At 46.4% G+C, this 20553-nt stretch overlaps 1 protein-coding gene across 1 annotated transcript in view; it reads right to left on the reverse strand.

Moving 5' to 3' along the window:
- Positions 1-412: 412 nt before the first annotated feature.
- Morn5 (MORN repeat containing 5) overlaps positions 413-20553 on the reverse strand; it is a 38360-nt gene continuing 18219 nt past the window's right edge. The window contains exon 5 of the mRNA XM_004849434.4: positions 413-590. Coding sequence (XP_004849491.1) covers positions 511-590 — 80 coding nt within the window. The 3' untranslated portion in view covers positions 413-510. The remainder of the gene's footprint in view (positions 591-20553) is intronic.

The raw sequence follows: 20553 nt of genomic DNA on the forward strand, positions 1-20553 counted from the left end.
TATGGGAATGTACCAGCTATAAGATGGGCACAGTACTCAGGCCTACTGCCCTTTGAGACCAAGTGAGTCACTCTCCCTCTGAACCTGATTCCCCATCTGAGGATGCTGCAGTGCGCAGTCCTCCCTTGCAGGCTATTGTGAGGAGCAGAGAAAATGCACACTTGCCTGAGTCCATTAGTGGCTCACTCAAGTACATATATCTACTGTAAGACAATAGTTCTCAGAATTTTCATATGCATAAGAAATGCCTGGGAATGCAAATTGCCAGGTCCCATTCCCAGAGATTCTGAAGAGTCAGTCTAGCCTGGGGCCTGGGAACAGCTATTCATGATTTCTTCTAGATGATTCTGATGCTGGGGAAATGAGAGTGCCTTCTGAGAAACAGTCTTCTAAGGCAAACACATGCACCCACTGAGTGTATGAAGGCTTTATTCTTCTGTCAAAACTAGAACCAAGCCAGCCAGTGCCAGCAGGGCAGATGGAAACCTCTGGTGGAAGTGGCCATAGGGTTCACAGCTTGGGCTTGGGACTCACGATCTTGTCCTCACCCTTCCGACACGTCCGGATGATCCACTCGTGCTCATCATCATCTGTAGGGAAAGAGAAAGAGCTGGTCATGCCTAGAGTTTGCTGGGAACTTCTGTACTCCAGAAGCCCCCAGACTCAGTCCTGGGGCTGGCGTGCATTCCTGCACAGGCTGATGGTCTGCTGAGGGGCCGTCTGGAGCAGATCTTTCATTTAAAATGAATCCCTCAGCAGACACCTGGTCTTAGGGAAATTGAGCACAAAAGGGTCTGTGGATGCTGATGGAGGCAAGTTGGTCTGATCCCAAGAGAGCAGCAGTCTCACACTCAGACACTCACCCGGGCCAGACCTGGCTGGTAGTGCTGGGGGACAGGAGTCTCAGATGTTACTTTCTTTCCTGGGCTCTCTGTTCGTGACCTTTCAAAGAACCTGTGGTTTCCACAGGAGGCCGACACCCTGCTGACTCAGGTGCCTCCCTGGGGAACCACAGAGGAGCAGCTGCAGCTCTGGGTCTTTCCTGAGCCCCCTAACACAGACATCTCCCTTTGCTTAGTCCCGAGGTTGCCTGACAGGCAAGTCTTTCCCACTGCTTCTCAGAGCAACAAACAGAGGCTCTTGGGGTTGGGCCACTTGTCCACAGCCTCAGGGTGAGTACGTGGGAGAGAGCCCAGGAGCTGAACCCAGGGTTGTCTAACTACAAAGCCTGTGCTGCTTTTCAAAACCTCAAACAGAGAATTGAGTGAGTTGGTCATCAGTCCATAGAACACCACCATCTACACGCTACGCAAGACCTCTTGAGGATTTACTATATTTTTATTTCCCCCCTTTCTCCTCAAACCCATCCCCAGCCCCTCCTCCACCACAACAGGGACCCACTCTAATGGTGGGATATATATGCCTAAACTGCATGTGGCTCTATGAAATATGTGCTGTTGTTTTGTGTGCAAATATGTTTTTAATTTAGAAAAATGGCATTGTGCTGTGAATTTCTTTGTGTCTCATTTCTTTCACTCAACAGTATGTTTCCAGGATACTGCTGGTTGGCTCCCCTCACATTTTATTCTCCATCTTCCCAGTGGTGGAGATGGAGGTCGACTCCAGCTCCCTGCTACCAGGAACAGCGCTGGGATCAACATTCTCAGGCATATCGCTTCAGGGATACAGGGGAGAATTGCTTTGGGGTCATATTCCAGGAGTAGGGTCCTAGATCGTGCACAGAATTTCTTCACTGATGCTCCTAGCTAAGCCAATGCTCTTTTGCACAACACCAGCTGCCTGCCTCTCCTCCTCATCCCTCTTCCCTCCAAGTCATCTGGGACCTCAGGCCATTCTCCTCTGGGCAATAGGTGGCAGGAGATCACACCTTCTCTTCTTTCTTAGCCCAGCGCCTTCTGCCTAAGAGATGAGAAGATGAGATGTTCCATCCTCTTTGGGTGACAAATGGCAGAAGCTAAGAAACAAGAGGACTTCCTGGGAGCTGAAATGCAGAGAGCTAGTGAAAGCTTGCTCTCTGAATCAGATCCCCCTGCCCAGGGACACCCCTGGGGTACCCTCCCCTGCCCAGGGAGACTTTCCTCTTCTGTGAAAAGGCCCAGGCCTGGGTCAGAGAGATGAAGCCTCAGGGACAGCCTTGTGGGTGCTTTACAAGCATTGCATCTCATTGAATCTCTGTAATGCCCAACAGGGGAAGAGAGATGCCCCCATTTTATAGAAGGGCTGAGCAAGCTACCAGTCAGTTATTAGCGTGGCTTCTCACCCCAGGGCAGATGTGATAGTATTGAGGAGAACCCCCCCTTCCTCCAAAACACCCAGTACTACTTCCTCTACCCTACTTCCTTACATATGACTTAAGGAAAAAGGCTGGCTAGCTTGCTCTGGTCTTTGAGAACTACTCTGTGCAGTCAGTGGGCCTCAGTTTCCCCCTGGGAAAGCTGCCTGAGAGTCCGGCTAAGGCTGGCAAACCAGGGGTGGGGAGAGCGGTGATGATGTGTCAGCACACAAGGAGTTAAGCACTGGTGGAGCCCACTTTTGCCACACTGTGAACAGCCTGGTTGATAATTACAGTTCTGAAGTCTCCAGGCTATTCGAATCAGTGCAGCTGCAGCCTCTTCAGCGGTAACCCCTGAAACCAGACAAACTGGGTGTATTGTGCTGAACCAGTCCTCAGGCCCCTCCCTGATCGTTACAAATTGACAGCAATGGACTTAACAGCCCTCTTCACTACCCCTTTCACTCTCTACCTGGCTGCACAGCCACCAATTTGAATCACAGATGCCTCCCCTCCCGGCAGCTGCTCACCCACCCTCCCTCCACCTCCCCTGCGCCTCCACGGCTCCCCTGGCCCTGCCACGCCAGGGTGAGGCTGCTGAAGCATATTTCATCAATATTTAAAATGGAATTAAACCTGTAGCTTTGATTAATGCCTCCCAGATCCCGGGAGTTGTGATTACTATTTTGCAAATTGCGATTGTTGGAATATGTTAATATGATTGTCTGAGAACATCTTCACCTTCTCAGATAATTTTCCCCCTTTTTGGCAGGAGGGGAGGGAGAGAGGAGGAAGGAAAAAAAGATGGGAAAACACCTCACAAACTCTTTAATCAATTGTAAATTACCTTCTTTGGCACAATTGTTGATGGTGCACAGGGAAAGGAAGGAAGATTTCTGGTTTGGTGCATTTATCTTTAAAAGTTTTGGGCCCTCATTGACCCAGTAATCCCACTCTGGGATGCTGTCCCAGGGAATAATCTATTTGTCTCAGAACTACTTAGAATCAAGAAAATGACATACATTGCTAAAAACAAGGGAATAATTACTTTGTTATATATATTCATTTAACAAATAATTTCTTTACACAAGCTACATGCCAGGAATTGTGTTAGCTTGGGACGGGGGGCAGTGGACACTCACTGTAAACCATGTGAGAGGATATTCAGCACTACTGAAAATGATAGTTAGGAAGTATATATAGGGGAAATGTTTTTGATGAGATAATAACCCAAGAAAATGAAAGAGAGGAAGAAACAAAATTATATGGACAGTATGTTTCATGTAAAAAGTATGCACAGAAGAAAAATTAAAGATAATAAATTGAAGTGTAAATCATGAGAAGTGGGACTACAGAAGTTCTTTCTGCTTTTGGTGTTTTCCAAATCTTTCATTAATGTATATTGACAATATAAAAAAATTAAAATAATTACTGGATTTTTTTTCCCTACTCTTCAATTTAATGTCTTGGTAATGTCATGTGTTTTGTTGATGTAAATAAAATATTTCTAGGTTCCTAGAAATACTAACAGGTTCTTGAGCTTCTAATAAGTAAAAAAAAGCCTAGCATAAAAATATTGGCAAAAATGAAGAAAAATCAGAAAAGACAAGTTCTAAGAATTCCAAAGAATTTATGTACATGCTCTTCTCTCAAAGAGTTGGAACAAAATTCCCTACTTTTTTTTTTTGAGGCATAATTTCACTATGTAGTTATGGCTGGCCTTGAACTCACTGTGCAGCCCAGGTTGGCCTTGAACTTATAGCGATCCTCCTGCCTCAGCCTGTTGAGTGCTGGGATTACAGGTGTGTGCCACCATGCCCAGCAAAATTCCTTACTTCTTAAATGTGGCTGTGCATACTGACTTCCAAAAGTACAGTATGGAATGATGGGGTTGCTTTTACAGTGGAGAACTCTGACCTCAGCCAGGTGTTCAAGGTTAACCTCACCATCAGTGGTCATTTCAGTAGTCTGTGTACCTTTAGTATGTTTGAATGAAAATGGTACTTTAACTCTGTGGTCTTCCTTCCTAAAAGTTCATAATCCTGGTCTAATCATGAGAAAACCATCTGGTAAATTCCAGTGAAGGGATATTCTACAAAGTATCTGACCGGCACTCTTCAGCACTACCACCAAACACAAGGAAAGCCTGAACAACTATCACATGGAAGAAGAGTCCATGGAGACACAACTAAATGTAATGTTGGATGGGATCCTGGAAAAGAAAATGGGAAAAGGCTAAAGAGATCTGAATAAACTATGGCATTGTGTTCATCCATGCTAATATCAAGATTAATTCATTAAATGTGACACACATACCACTCAATGTAAGATGCTAATAATAATAGGGAGGGATGGAGGAGTTGAAGGGAGGGCAGGGGAAGGGGGAAAAATAAGAACCAAGCAAGGTTATGTAAAGGTGAAAATTTCCAATGATGAATGTCATTATATTGTACACCTAAAATGTACCAATAAAAGGATATAAAAAAAGATGCTAATAATAGGAGAAATTGGGTGTGAACCATATCGAGATTGCTGTACCATCTTTACAATAATTATGTAATTTAGATCCAGTGTGCTCTCTCGCAGGTGAGATCGCTACCAATCAACAAAACAAAACAAAAGTCATTCACCCCCTTTCTCTCACAGCTCCCTTGTGTCACAAGTTTTGATATCCAGGTCTCAAATGTCACCTCTTTGTGACCCCTCATCTGACCTCCTCCCAGTCACTCTGTCTTGTCTTTTATTGTCTTCCTAGCACACACCACTCTCTGTAATCTTTTACTTATATGCTGCCTCTTCAATCTAGACTATATGCTCCAGTGAGACCAGGAGCCTTGCCTGTGTGGTGTCCCCAGTGCTTAGAGGAGTGTCTAACACATAATAGGGCCACAGTCAATACCTGTTGAGTGAAGAAATGAATCAACAAGCCCAATCCTGTGGTTACTGTGTGCCTAGTGCTAGGAATGGGGAAGACTGAAAGCCAGCACTGAGCACTGCCAAGGGCCCAATCCATACAGGAACTCTGTTTCCATCTGTTCAGATCCAAAGCTACCTGGGAGCTGAGGAATGGTTCATTCAAAATCTCCCAACAGGTTGGTGGCTCAGCATCTGAGTCAAGCCTGTCTGGTTAATAACTCTGTTCAGTGTACCCTGTGTTGCCACATGCACCCAGATGTCCTACCTTGCAAGACAACCTCTAGCTTTCCTTTGAGTTTTGGGGCATTTCTCATGAACTGTGTGTGTTAAGCACTCTTCAGGAATAACCTCACTCTGTCTTGATGGCAGACCTTCAAGGCAGGCACCTTCGTAGATGAGGAAATGACACCTGTGGAGGTATGAGGCCACTGGCCAAGGTAGTGGCACAGAGCCCCAAATATGCAGACTGCACTAATGTCATCCTCAGTGCATGAGAAATGCCAGAATTTCTCTTGGACACCCAGGAGGTAGAAGCTACGGTCATTCTAATGGGTCTTCCTAAACTGGGCGTCCATGAAAGAGCATCCTTAAGGGACTCCCTCCCTCCCCAGGACTTCTGGTTCCCTGCTAGTATGCAGGGACCCTGGGGCAGAGGTCTTTACACAGGATCAGAAACTTAAGGATCAAAAGTCACTGCTCAGCTAATGAGTTTTGTTCAAAGCCAGGAGAGCAGGCCAGGGCATGAGAGCCTAGGGAGGACAAACAGGCAGATTAGGGTCACTGGGTACTACAAGCCAATCTATGCTACCTCTTGGCACACCTTTGGGCTGGGTGCACCTGAAGTCACCACTGCTACACAGGTCCCACTCATGTGAGTGGGGCAGGGTGGGGAGTGGGAAAGGGAGGAGACCCCGAAGGACCTCAGGGCCTCAGGAGGGAAAGAGGCTCATGGGGCCGAGCACCTAAGAGGGCCTGACTGTGTGTCAGCACTGGGGGAGCTTGGTTCATTCTCCTTTGGTGAGTGAGATGGTGTTGGCCCCACCTAGGATGGGAAGCCGAGTCTTAGAGGAGTGCAATGACTTGCCTTCTTCATTCTATCAGGGCAGAGGGGAAAGATCCATGTGCCCCAGCACCAGTCATGTTCAGCAAAGCCAGGAGTGTGTACACATACACCAATCTGTGTGTTTCCATCACACATACATAAGCATGAATCAGTGTGTGCCTCAGTGGTCTCAGTATGTGAGTGGCTCTGTTTAAGGGTGAACATGAACACTGTCTGATGCATGGGAATGCTTGTGTATATGTGACACATGTAACTTACCGAGTGTGGCAGTGTGTGACTACCTGAGGTTGAGTGTGTGTGTGTGATCACATGCAGAGGGAGGAGTTACTGCCAAACTGCAGAGACAGCTCCAGATTCAACTGAGATGCCAGGTGAGCACAAGGATGGAGAGTCTCTGAGGGAAGGGGGTCCTGTCATGGAGGAGCTGCCCTCTTTCCCAGGGTCCAGGCCCATCCTCAGAGGACTCTGGCTGGAACCAGGGGAGCACGGGAAACCACACTCCCAGCCTGTGTGCAAGCACCACACCCTCAGTGCAAATGCAGGGTTGTGTGAGCTGGCGGGGCAGGGCCAAGGCAATGCCACCACGAGAGCGGCGATGCCCCGGCCTCCCTGTCACAACTCCTGACAAGAAAGAGGCTTTGAACTTTGCTGGCGTGGTGGTGGCCAGAGGCCAAGGCACAGCATCGTCAATATTGACTGAAGGGTCATTGCCCAGGCAAAGCCCGCCATAGGCAAGTGGGAGGCCTTGGGGCTGCTCCTGCTTTTCCCTGTAAAGAAGCCTTTTGGAGGCTGGGTGGAGGCTGGGGGTGGATTAGGACAAGCCACCTCACCCACTGGGAGCCAGAGGTGCAGGCCCTAGCACCCATAAGCTTGTCAAGGCCTATTCAAACGTAAGAGGCTAAGAAAAAGTGATTGGCTCTAAGACATCAAAAAGAGAAACTGCAAAACTGAAATTAAGAAATGTTACAATTAATGCATTCAGACTTGATTAATTATTAAATTTAGAAATCAAAACAATTTTATTACACTTCAAATCCATTTGTGGGCTCTATTTCCTCAGTGTGCCAGAATTCTCCAGTAAGCACACCACTCTCAAGAAATCACAGTCAATTGTTAAAGACTTGTAGTCAAACAATTGACCAAGCAAGTTAGAAAGATCATTTCAAAGTTTTCACAGCGGGCCGGGGATTTAGCTCAGTGGTTTCGCCACCTGCTGCGCAAGCACAAGGACCGGAGTTCAATCCCCGGTACCAAAAAAAAAAAGTTTTCACAGCAAAAATAATTTCTATTTAATATGAGAGTGTAGTTACATTTTGTTTTAATGTATTGAGGTGAGTGAGGTAGGGTCTCCAAGGTCAGGGCTAGGGCAGGACTTAGAGCTATTGCTAGGGAAGGGTGAGTTGGGCATGGAATGGAACTACCTAGTATTATAGAATACCTAGTATTCTATGTGGCAGGGCCACGCCTGGCAGGCACATTACATGCCTGACTTCAAGCACTTTCACTGACACCTCTGTGAATGCACAGCGCAGCATTGTCTCAGGTGGGAATTGTGGGTGCCCCGGTCCGTGGGAAAGGGGGAATGCCCACAGTCACTGTAAGCCTTGAAAATCTCATAGGGAGGCCCCATGCTGGAGGAGGATACCTCGTTAAGTACCACACAGCAGGTATTCTGACATCGCTGGGACAGAGAATTAGACCTGCAGATGAGGCGCAGATGCATAGTAAGTAGTTTGCTTGAGTCTGTGGGTGATACTAACCCTTAGTTACTAGAACCGCCTTCTATGCAGCAAGATGCTCTGAGGGAGAGAGGCACCCAGGGATAGAGATTGCTTACTCAGTCTCCCCAGAGCAAGTATATGTTGAATGAGGGTACAAAATCCCTAGCACTGTTTATATTGCCATTCTTCTTGGTTCCCTACTTTTCCTTTTTGAGCACTAACACTTGGATTTGTGCTCACCAACCACATTCATGACGCCTAGCTACTCTACTAAGGCAGCTAGTTTGTCACAGCCTTTTCCCTGAACTTTTGTTCCTTTTGCCCCTGTTTTCTGGCTGCACATGGACAATGGACCAAAGGGGCCTCGTATTGGGAGCCCACTGTCCAGTTGGCAGATGTGAGGGCTGAATTAGGCTGGGGCAGTGGGGACAGGCAGGAGGGAGAAAAGAGGAATCATAGACCAGAACTCAATGAATCCCCACAGAGATCTTGCAAAGTCTATGCTGTTGTCTCTGTTTCCCAGGGGAAGACAGTACATTTCAGAGAGGTGAAGGGATCTGCCCAGCTAGTGATAGGTGGAGGGTCACAGTCAAGTCCCTGAGAAACCTTTTGGAACTCCTGTCCTTACTGTTCATTATCTGAAGGGCAGAAACCAAACTCCCTAACCAGGTTTCAAGGCTCTCTGGAGCCCACACTGGGCCCCTCTGCCTTTAATGCCCAACCCAGTCCCACTCCTACACCCTCAGCAAAACCCAGTCTGGCCATCAGGCCTGAGGGAGGACTCCTCGCTCCCTCTCCACCCTCTAACACACAGCAGCTGCTCCATCTTGAGCATCGCACTGTGCCTTTGCCCATGCTGTTCCCTTCCCTGCAGCAAAATCCACCTCTTGCCCTTTAAGGCCTAGCCAGGCCCTCCTTTCCCAGAACACCACCTCAATTACACTCCATTGTGCTCCCTCAGCACACTGTGAATCCAGCTCTGGGCAACAGAGAAACAGGGCCACTCTTAGTTTTGTGGGGAAAAGAATCTCACATTTGATATTTCCAATTAACAGGAACATGATTGGGAATGTAATACTGTGTTGGTCTGTCTTCCATATGTTTTTGGTGGTTTATGTTATTTTTATTCCTGAACTTTATTTTGAGGGCAGAAGTTTCCCTATAGTCATTTGAGCACTCAGGTTCCCTAAAAGCCCCAGCTTCTGTCTAGAGAACCCCCAAGCCACTCCTGCGACCACCTGTTTATGCATCTGTCCTCCTGGCTCTGCAGCGGTTTGGAGGTTGGGTACTGGGTCTGGAGGACATTCTAGTGTCCACAGTGGCTCAGTGAGGATCTGTGTCTGGGGGGAGCTCAGGGGTCTGAAGCTGTAGGTAGATGAGCTGTGATGAGAATGAGGCGCCACATCCAGAACTGAAGGCCAGGAGCCAGGCAGAGATCCAGAAACCACAGGCCTCTCGTTCAGTCTTGAAATTGGCATCAAAAGCAAGAGAGTAGAGGCCAGAGGGCAGCTTGCCAAGGTGACACTGGCTTCTCTTTGGGGATGTGGAGTTAAGGAGGCCCCTGCTTTTCAACTATTCACCCCAAGGTGTAAAATAATCACCAATCACAAGTGCTTGGCACAGCCAGGCCCTGTTCTCACTATATCATCTTCTTGGTGACCCTGTATCATCTCCCTTGGTGCTCACTACAGCCTTATGATGCAGGTCTTATTTCCACTCCCATTTTTCAGATGAGGAAACTGCAGTTTAGAGAAGTTAAGAGACTAACTCTAGGTCTCAGCTGGTAAGATCTAGCTGCTCTGAATCCTGGCTCATAACCCTGTCTGACTCTCTGAGCCTGAGGCTGGCCAGGGGCTTCAGCCAGTGGCACTGGCTCTAGAGCATGGGCTAAGGAAGAGAGATGGGCTCTGGCCTTGCATGCACTTCTATTAAAGGAGACAAACAAACCATGCTGGTGATGGCCTGGCCCAGGCTGATTCCAGCTGCGGAAGGGGAAGCGGTGTCCTCTGAAGGCCTGCAGGAGGCTGCTGTGGGGGCGGGGAATGCATTGTTATCAGAATCCTATGGGCACTGTGGCTGGAAGGGGAATTTCCAGGCCCTTTCAGCTGGGGTGAGAGGATGGCAATGGGCAATTCCACAGGTCAGGCAGGGTGGCAAACAGGGGCAAGCTGCCATTCCTAAGGTAGTGATCTTGACAGGAGCCTATGGATGGCTTCCAGGTGGCCAGTCCTGCCTTCTGTAGGCAAAATTCTGTTGGTGGATTCAAGTGTATTTTTCTGGAATCTATAGCTTTGCCTAGGTTCTGCAAGAGCCTCATGACTTAGTATAGGCCACTGTCTATTTCACTGATTGACAGCATGACCTCAATTTCAGAAAGTTCAAATCCTGCCCCTTCCTTTTAATAATGGAGTGAACGGATTATTAAATAACCAACTCCCCAAGCCTCAGTTGCCTCATCTGCCAAATAGGGACAATGGAATTTCCTCAAAGGACCAGGATGTGGTAAGTCCCTGGCACAGTGGAGGCTTCAGTGCTTATCACTCCCTTTCTTATCCCTTTTCCTTGTAGCAGATGCCCACGTCTGCTGGCAGGGATGTGTGATCAGTGCGGGTACTTTATCTGGCAGTTACAAGTGTGATATTATCCCTCCATAAAGCCTTCATTATGGTGCTGCTAACAATACCACAGATAAAACAGGGATGCCCCCGCGTGCCAGCCTCCAGGTGATTATAACATTTGGGTAAATTGCCTTTTGTCTCGCTGGAGAGATGACGGGAGGGAGCTACGCAGGAGACTCCCTCGGCCATTTTGCAGAAACCACAAGGGAGGTGCGGTGCAGAGGGAGCTGGGTTTTCAGAAGGAGCTGTGGCTGGCATTGGGAAAATTGGGTTTCTTCTCAGCCCCAGCATAGACAGGCTGTTTGGGTCAGGCATGTGATTTCCCTCTCTGGATCTCAGATCCTCCTGCATGCTAGGCAAGTGCTCTAACCATTGAGCTATACCACCAGGCCTTTTGGCCACTATCTGAGCAATAAAGTGGCCAGAGAACTATCTTGGGAAAAGGAACCACCAGTGTAATCTTACACTCTTTGGGTGTGTAATTTTTATCTCATTGGGCTCTTGGTTCTTTCCATCATTAATAAACTCCAACTCTTCACTCAGAACCAGCTCAAATGTCATTTTTAGCTTTGGGGCCAGCTGAACTTGAGTTCAAATTCCAGCTCGGCCACTTATTACCTGTTGACTTTGAGAAAGGCATTTCACCTCACTTTCATCATCTGTAAAGTGGGAATAATGAAGATAATTATTTCAAGGGTTACCATGAGGATTAGATGAAAAGAAATAAAATAATATGTATAATGCGCTTAACTGGTACTGGGACATAGCAATCACTCAGTAAATGGTGGTTATCATTATTATCTTGTTCACCTGAAGTAGAATATGTCTTTTTTGGGGGGGGGGTACAGGGGTTGGAACTTGGGACCTTGTGCTTGCAAGGCAGACGGTGGCACTACTGAGCTAAATCCCCGGCCCTTGAAGTAGAATATGGATACACTTGAATATCAAAAGATCAATTTCTCCACTGCTGTTTTTAATGCTGCATGGTATTCTGTTGTAAAAAATATACCATGTGCCATTTAACCAGTTCCCTCTTGTTAGGCACTTGGGATGTTTCCGGTTCAGAAGACTGCAGTGGTCTCTCATTTCCAGGTGCTCACTCTGCAGCTTAGATGTCACTCTTTTCTAATGTCGGCTGGGGAACATGTAAAACCTGTGTCTGGGGGCCTCACCATGCCCTGTTAGATAGACAGTCTTGGAGCTGGCCAGGCAAAATGGCAAGAGGAAAACCTCAGGAGGTGATGAGATTCAGTGTGAATCTTATTCCTGCCAAATTTCCTGGGGAAATTCTTTAACCTCACTGAGCCTCAGTTTCCTCACTTGTCAAACAAGGCTCACGTGAGGACTCCCTTCCTCTCCAGTGGAGTGTCTTGTGCTTGGGAATGCTCAGCTGCCAGCATCATCTTCATCTTCCTCCTCCTCATCCTGGTGAAGCCAGCCCTCCCCTCCCAAAGACTGAATCGTACAAGCCAGGTCACTCTTCAGACCGCAATTCACACTCCTTCTTCCCCACTGTCCACTTAATGGAGTGTGCATTCAAATGAGGCTCATGGCCTTGATTTTAAATTCTGTCTGGAATCCACAGGTTCAAATGCAAAAGGGCCCTCTCTGCAAATAATCACTGGTGTGTGGTATTTTTAAGAAGCCAAAGCCATTGTTTCTGATTGAAGGAAAGTTGGTGCTATTTTGAAGAGCAGCACGATTAAGCGGTGGCGTTATCTCTTTAACCATTGGGAATTATACGCTGTTTGAAAGATTTGTGAGCTCTAGGACATTTGCCAGATGTGCTTGATTCGACATTTCAGACAACAAAGGGGATAATGTTGGCGGGAATCTTGACGGCATTTCTGATGATCAGGATATTCTTTGAGGATGGTACTGAGACCTTTCGGGGAAGAATTTCAGCTTTTACATAAACTAATTTGGGATGCTCACTCTCTGTCTTCCACAAAGCAAATTTAGTTCATTGTTAGTTGTATATGTTAAAATGGTTACGAGGGTTTTTTTCTTTGAATATTAATAATGTGCCTTTCATCTGAGACACTTGCATGGGGTATCATTAATTGGGAGGAGGGAGTAAGGATTAGTGGTACAGTTATTTTGCAAATGATTCCTACTCGTAACACTGAGGCGAGCAACAGCTATGTGAAAGAGATACGTGTACAAACAGCCAACATGGCTCTGGCTTATCTTTCCTGACAGGAATGAAAGGGATGTGTGGGAGGGGGTAGGGTTACTTAATCTGCCAATTTCCCATCATATTAAGGTAATTATCCTACATATCTTCAAATGCTTTCTTATTGGCTCACAGTGCATAAAGGACCCCTTTTCAAACAAAATAGCATCTCATTTTGGGTACTGTGGTATTTTTGTCTTTAGAGTCTAAAATGAACATTTCAGCACAAGGTGGACCAAACTACCTCCATCACAAGCCAAGAAGCCAAGCACAGGGACTGAGACTGAGGCCCCACAGTCTCTTTTGATGGCCTGCTCCTGAGGACCTGGGGACCTTTCATAAGGCCTCATCTCCAAAAAGACCAATAGTGCCCCCTGGGGACCAAACCTGTGGGGGAGACTGCCCATATTCAAACCATAGCAAACAGGCTTTGGGAAAGATTTGGGTTTGACTCTGATTTTGTTACTAGCTGTGTAATCACAAGAAAGTTATTAACCTCTCTGAGACCAGGTACCCACTTGGAGAGAGCACATAAGATAAGCTGGTAAAATGCAAGGATCCTCCACAATAAGCTTCCTTTTCTCAGCTTCATCTCTGCAGGCTGTGAATATACAGGCCAGGCTGCACATTTTCCTTGGTGATTACAGGGAAAGACTTCACAGGTTTCTGTTATATGCCGAGCATTGAGAGATGAGGAGGACTGTGATCGTAGAGAAAAGAGGAATGGCATTCTGTTCTAGGGAGCTTGTGAGATGAAAATAAGAAATAAAAAGTGCTGGATGTATGTATTTACCAGTGGATGGCAGCCAGCCTGGTTGGACCAGAACAGGGGGTGGAAGAGAATGGAGGATGGAAAGTGGACTTTCAATGCTTGGCCAGGCTCTGAATGCTATACCCAAGAGCCTGGAGACCCCATGGTGCAGCAGCATTTCATTTCCCAAGCAAACTCCCCAAGGAGGCAGAAAGACCTTGCATATCCAATCACATCTGTCTCCTTAGAGACTCCTTGGCTCTCCAGCACTTAGAGAAAGCTGAACAAGTCCCAGGGCCTAAACTCACTTCTCTCCTCCAGCCTGAGTCAACAATCACCATAATGACAAAAGCCACAACTACCAATCACTGAACACCTGTCCTGGTCCAGGCACTGGGCTATGTATTTTTGCATACTTAATCCATTGTTCCTAACTACAACTCTTCTAGTTGGGCACTACTATGATGCTCATTTTATAGACAAGGAAGCTGCCATTCTGAAAGGAAAAGTAACCTACCTGTGATCACATAGATGGTCTGTGGTGGATCCGGAAATAGAGGCCAGGCAGAAGTATGAGTTCCAGGGCTTTCAAATACCACACCATGCTGTCCCTCTGACCCTTACTAACTCTCCAGCCTCCTACTGGACAAAGGGTCCTAACCCAGGCTCGATTTTGCTTTATGTTTACTGTACTGACTGGAATATACAACAACTATCCCTATCACTTATGGCTTTATAGTCCCAACATGAGTGAGAAGACCACTGGGCTTGTAGTAAGATGGGAGTGAGTTTAAGTTCGTCCATCATACCAAGACCTGTGTTCTAATCCCAGGATGTGCTCATTCCTAGCTCCCTGCCTGCATGGCAAGTTTACATGAGATTCAGAGCACATGAGCTCAGAGGCTTTAAGGTGGGGAACAGAAATGACAGATATTGCTGGGAGTCAGATGGTGCGAGGTGGGGTGGGTGGGACCGGGACAGTGCATGCCCACCTTGCTGCTCAAACCTAAGCAATTTCAAGCATTGGACCAATCAAACAAAACCTTGGTGTGCCAGATTTAGCCTGAGAGCTTCTGGCTTGAGGCCTCTTTAGGCTGTTATGCTGCTTTGAAAACTTGGAGGTGCAGAGAAATATAATGGATTGCTTTCGTTATTCCAAATAATAAGTTGTCTATTGTGTACTATGTATTGAATTGTGTATAATTAGCTGAAGAATATGAGGGACTTGTGAGCAGGTGCATTTCCTGCTTGCTTTTCCTTTTACATTTAATTATCTCCAACCTGTGGGACCTAGGTGAGATTCTGGGGACATAATAATGAATCAGACATAGTCACAAGGTCCTGTCCTCAAGCAGCTCCCATTAAGATGTTTCACTGTCATGTGCTAGCTACTATTGGGATGCTTGTGAAGTCATAGAAGAGGGCACCTAAGGCAGTGGAGGGTAGGAGGTGGGTCAGGGAATACTAGAACAATGGTCTACCAATCACTGTTCCTGACCCTTAAGCAGATTGTGAAATCAACTTAATCCATAGCAGCCAGTATTAAAAAAATAGAATAGAAAACATCATAGTGCATTTCATGTGCAAAACCACACATATATGTGCACATGTGCTTGTGTGTAATGGAGTTATGATGCAAAATACTCTTTACTGTAGGACAAAAGTTTGAGCATAGTCAGAGGATTCATTGACTGCTCAGATCTCCTGGCTTGTTGGAGATGTTTAAAACCTTGATGAGTGGAAGGATAGATTGAAATTCTCCTAGCAAGCCCAGCATGTTGGCATGCCCCTTTAGTCTCAGCTACTTGGGAGGCTGAGGGAGGAGGGTCCCTGGAGCCTGAGTGTCTGAGGCTAGCCTGGGCAACATAGTGGACCCTGGATCAAAAAAAAAAAAAAAAAAAAAAGGAAAGAAAGAAAGAAAGAAAACCTCACAGTGATCCAGCAAGGCAGATACCACCCTCCTCACTAAGAAAGAGATTCTCTAAAACCCAGGTCCAGCAAACCTGGATTTGCCAAGTGTGGCTGCAGTTAGCAGCAGCCAGGGCCCTAACATAAGTTTCTGACTGGGGTAGAGAGCCCTTGCAGGCCGAGGAAGGAGCTGAGGCAGTACAGAGAGGCAACTCTTCAGCAACTCATGCCCCAGTCCATGACCTCCTATAAAATACACGACCCACCCAGGTGGCATGTGTTTCATAATGGCAGTGGCTGAAGCTGCTGTGTTTACTCAGGAACGACCTTAGTCACCCAGATCAGGCCCCAAGGGCCAGCACCTATGCTTTTGGGATGCCAACAGGAAGCACTGTTTATGGGGGCAGATTGGAATGCAGGGGAGAAGGGCCCCAAGGAAGACAAGGTGGACAGAAATGCAGATCGGCTCCTCACACGAGGAGTGAGTCAGGGGTAATGACTAGGTGGCCAGAGACAGAGAGTCCCTTTTAGTGGTTTTCAGGACACTCTGAAGTTGGTCCTTCCTATAATATCAGGACCAAAATACCTCTTGGCTACCTTTCTCCTCCATCATACACTCTAAAGTTTGGAAGTACCCTAGAAATTATCCAGCCCACTCCCTCATTTTACAGATGAACAGAAAGGGACCAGAGAGGGAAGGCACTGGCCCAGGGTTAGCGAACAGGCAGCCTCAGGGCTGGGGCCAGGACCTGGAATCCATGTCTCTTATGCCATCACCCTGGGTCATGATCCTTTTAGGTGCTCCTCTCCCACCATCTTACCAGAAGGATCTCCTACCTACTCTTACCCCTTTGGCTGCTTCTCTGTATGTAACTAGAGAAGAATCTCTAAAGGGAAAATCAGTTACTATGCATTCTGGTTTAGATCTGAAAAATTCCCCAAAAGCTCCTGTGTTGCAGCAATATTTAGAGGTGGAGTTTGGGGGAAGTGATTGGATCATGAGGGCTTTAATGGATCAATCCATTGGTGGGTTCATAATTTGATGGGCTACTGGGTGGTGACAGAAATTTAGGAGGTGGGTGGAATCTAGTTGAATGGAGTGGGTTCTTGAGGGTGTGCCCTTGGGGACAATATCTCATCCTCAGTTCCTTCCTCTGTCTGTCTCCTCCCCCTCCCCTTCTTGTTGGGTGTCATGAGATGAGCAACCTCCATTACCACCACGATGTTCTGTCTCACCTCAGGCCCAAAGCAATGGAACCAGCAGACCATGGACTGAAACCTCTGAAACTGTGAGCCAAAATAAACCTTTCCTCCTTTCAGATGATTTACGTCAGGTATTCTGTCACAGCAACAGAAAGCTGACTAACACATTATGCTACCTGCCTAAAACCTTCCCTTGCTTCCCACTGCTCAAGAGTTAAAGGGACGCCATATCTTTCTTACTGTTCTAACCTCCTGTCTACCTCTCAGCCTTCCTCTCTTGTTCTTCTTCCCTTCATATATCATTAGTTGTTATGGTTTGGGTCTCGATGTCCCTGCAAAGCTTCATTCGGTCAAAGGTAGCTGAACCCGGAATGTGCGATGCTGGGATTAAGGGCGTATGTTTACTAAACCAGTCCACTGATTGGCTTGACACTGCCCTAATCCCGGTAGTCTGGATAAGACAAAAAGGGCAGAAAGGCACTGTTAAAATCCCCTTGTTGTTTTTGCTACCTTGTGTCCATCCACCATGGACTGTTTGTCCTCAGCAATGCCCCTCTGCCATGTGCCAGTCTACCTTGGAGCCAGCTGATTATGAACTGAGAAACATCTACAAACCACAAGCTAAATAAAGCCTTTCCCCTCTAACTTTGGGTATCGGGTATTTTGTCTCAGCAATGAGAGAAAAGTAACTAACACAACATATCAGAGAGGCAGAGGTAGAATACATTCAAATCTAAAAAGGTGGACATGAATCACCTGCATTGTGCTGCAACCAAAGAAAGATTGTACCATCCCAGAACACCCCAGGATGTATTCCATAGGATCCTAGTTCCTTAAAATGCTCCCTGCTCCTCCACCTCCCAACTAATTTCATGCTCAAATGCATTTGGAAAATGGAATAAATATATCTCCCTGACACATATTCATTCCTTGTTTAATGTGCTTCATACATAACTTTTTTTTTCTTTCACAGTGCTGGGGATAGAACCCAGGACCTCATGCATTCTAGGCAAGTGCTCCACCACTGAGCTCCACCCCTACCCCGTTTCACATATACTTAATGAACATCTACTATGTATTAGGCTTGTGGTTGGTACCGAGTATGGCAGTGTCTAAGTAGAATTTTTGCTTCTTGTCCTTCAACTTTGAATTTTACCAGCTCAAAAATTATAGTCTTGGGCCGGGGATTTAGCTCAGTGATTCCGCTATCTGCCTCACAAGCACAAGGTTCTGAGTTCGATCCCCGGTACCAAAAAATTTTTTTTAAATTATGGTTCTTAAGGAGAAAGGTCCCATCAAGTGACACAATGGTGCTAGTGAAATGGAAGAAGAAACAGCCATTTGGCCATTTTAGCTCCTTAGGCCACTGAAACAATAAGCAAAGAAAAGGATACTATCCTACTGGAGTGATTGTTCCTGATTGCCAGGGAAACTGGGTTGCTGCTATTTGGTAGAGGGAAGGGGACACTATATAGAACCCAGGCCACCCCTTAGTACTTCCAACATCAATAGTAAAAGTTAATAAAAAATGAAGCCAACTAATCAAACTCTTGGCTTGGTTTGGACAGTTTTGGCAGGACAAGTAAGGAATCAGACCCTTCAAGAATGAAAGTGTGGTTTACTCTACCAAATAAAAAACCAGGCCAGGGGTCGGGCATTTAGCTCAGTGGTTCCACTACCTACCTCGCAAGCACAAGGTCCCGAGTTTGATCCCCGGTACCAAAACAAACAAACAAAAAAACCCAGGCCAATGGAAGTATAGGGTGGAGGACATGGAGTAGGTAATGAAAGGAAATATTTATAAATATTATCTACAGCCTAATGCCCACTTGCATAAAGATAACTATCGTGATGATGTAGTTTTTCTTCCTTGCTTTTTTTTTTTTTTTGGTACCAGGGACTGAGCTCAGGACCTTGTGCTTGCGAGGCAGGCAGCAGCACCACTGAGCTAAATCCTGGCCCTCTTCCTTGCTTTTATGTGCAAATATCTACGGATGAGTAGATTTCTATGTCATCGGTCATTCTATATACTTACATAATATATCTATATACATATATATATATTTGTTTTAACTGATTTGTTTACTCCCCCACCTTACTATTTTATAGAAGGATTGCTGGCAATGGCTTATAAATTATAGACATTCAGGTAGGATGCTGAGGAACAACATTACTCAAAGATGGATACAATGTCTATTGGGCATTTTTGGTGTCCCCATTGTGGGAGAGCATGAGAATCTTCACTAAAGATAGTTGCAACTTGTTATACAAGTACGGATCACGTTTCTTTTTTCTTCTGAAGTTTTAACATCTAAGAGTGTATGTGGGTGCTGCGCAAGGAAAGGGTGGGCTGGTTAGAAGCTACTGACTGTGGGCCCCACACCAGCCCTTCTGACTGCTTTGCTGCGCAGGCGCTGAGACTAACTGAACTGTGTTTCTGTTTTGTTACGAGCTGCAAAGCACAGAGACACAGGAGTTGCATGGCATTCTGATGGCCTGCTGTTCACACTGATGTCATGTCATGGCATTTCACTTCCAGTTTCCGGTTTTTCCCCTACACTGGCAGAATCAGCATCATTGCTCTTTTAGGAGGCTCTGCTAGACAGTACTCCCTCCTCTGAGGTCAGGGTCTTCGCTTGGCAGGGCTGTCCTTGAAGCACTGAGGGAGCCAGCGCTGCTGGCAGTGTCCTCCTTTTGCAAGTCTGGGCTACAGGCCCTGGGGTCCCTGCATTGACATTCCAGGTTTTCATGACCCAGTCTCTTACTCTGGGTGCCAGTCCCTGAGGTGGGAGCAGCCTTCTGGGGCTACTTCCTGTTACTTCAACCTCTCCTTTCTGCTTTCTCAGCCCTCCAAGAGCCAGTTGGTTGAGCTCCTGATATTGCATTCTTTCTGCTTTTCTGATTGGCCCTGATAACACAAGTGGAGACAAGACAGAGGCCCTTCTCACATGGTCCCTACGGTCTGCTGGGAGACAGACATTGAGCAAATCATTACATAAATAGGTAATTACAACTGAAAAAATGCCACAAAGGAAAAGGGCAAATCATATCAGTGTATTGAAAGTCCTAAGAAGCCTTCAGTAAATACACCTGTTTTAGCATTGCTTAAGGTGACAGCTTCTTCACTCACTGGACCAAGAAACATCACATAAGTGTGTTAACATACAGCAGAATTTAATGTGCCACATGGCAGTGCCCTGAGTTCATGGAAAAGAGGGAGTCATTGAAGAAATGTGAGCCAGGCCCCTGGGTGTGTGATTGTCATGTTCCTCCAGTGGTACCCAGCTCTAGGATTCGGGCCACAGGATATGTGATGATTCATTTTGCTCCTATGCCAGCCTCACAGGACAACTTTCTGATCATCACTGACTGACAAGTAAATCTCTCTGTGGAAAGAGGATGCTGTCCACCACCAGTACAACTTTCTAGTCCATTTGGTTTCTTCTTTTCATTACAGAGCAAAGTTTCTGAATCTAAGACCTGAATCTTTAGAGGGACAATTAATTCTTTAGGACTGTATGCAAAATTGTGTGTGTGTGTGTGTGTGTGTGTGTGTAGACACATGTGCATGTGTAAATATATGTGTGTGTGAGCACATGTAGGCATTTTTCTGGGAAGAGGGTTCATAGTTTTTGTTATTCCTTAGCAGGACTTTACTCCAGAAAAGGGAAAGGTCAGGATCATTGCATTAAAGAAAGATGTTTATGTTCTTATTTACATTGTCTCCTGTGAGTTTAGTCACTGTAAATCAGTTCATCTCAGTCTCATCAACGTTGAGTTCACGCACTAAAGTGAGGTTCTGGCTCCTCCAGCTGGCTGAGGGGCTCACCAGCCTTCACACACTGTATGGTATTGCACCCCTCTAACCTTGTACCTGGTCTGTTTCCTCTGGCCGGGAACCACT

The sequence above is a fragment of the Heterocephalus glaber genome, unplaced genomic scaffold, assembly GCF_053883595.1.
Source record: "Heterocephalus glaber isolate CG9 unplaced genomic scaffold, H.glaber_assembly_v1.0 deba00001479, whole genome shotgun sequence".
NCBI classification, from domain to species: Eukaryota; Metazoa; Chordata; class Mammalia; order Rodentia; family Bathyergidae; genus Heterocephalus; species Heterocephalus glaber.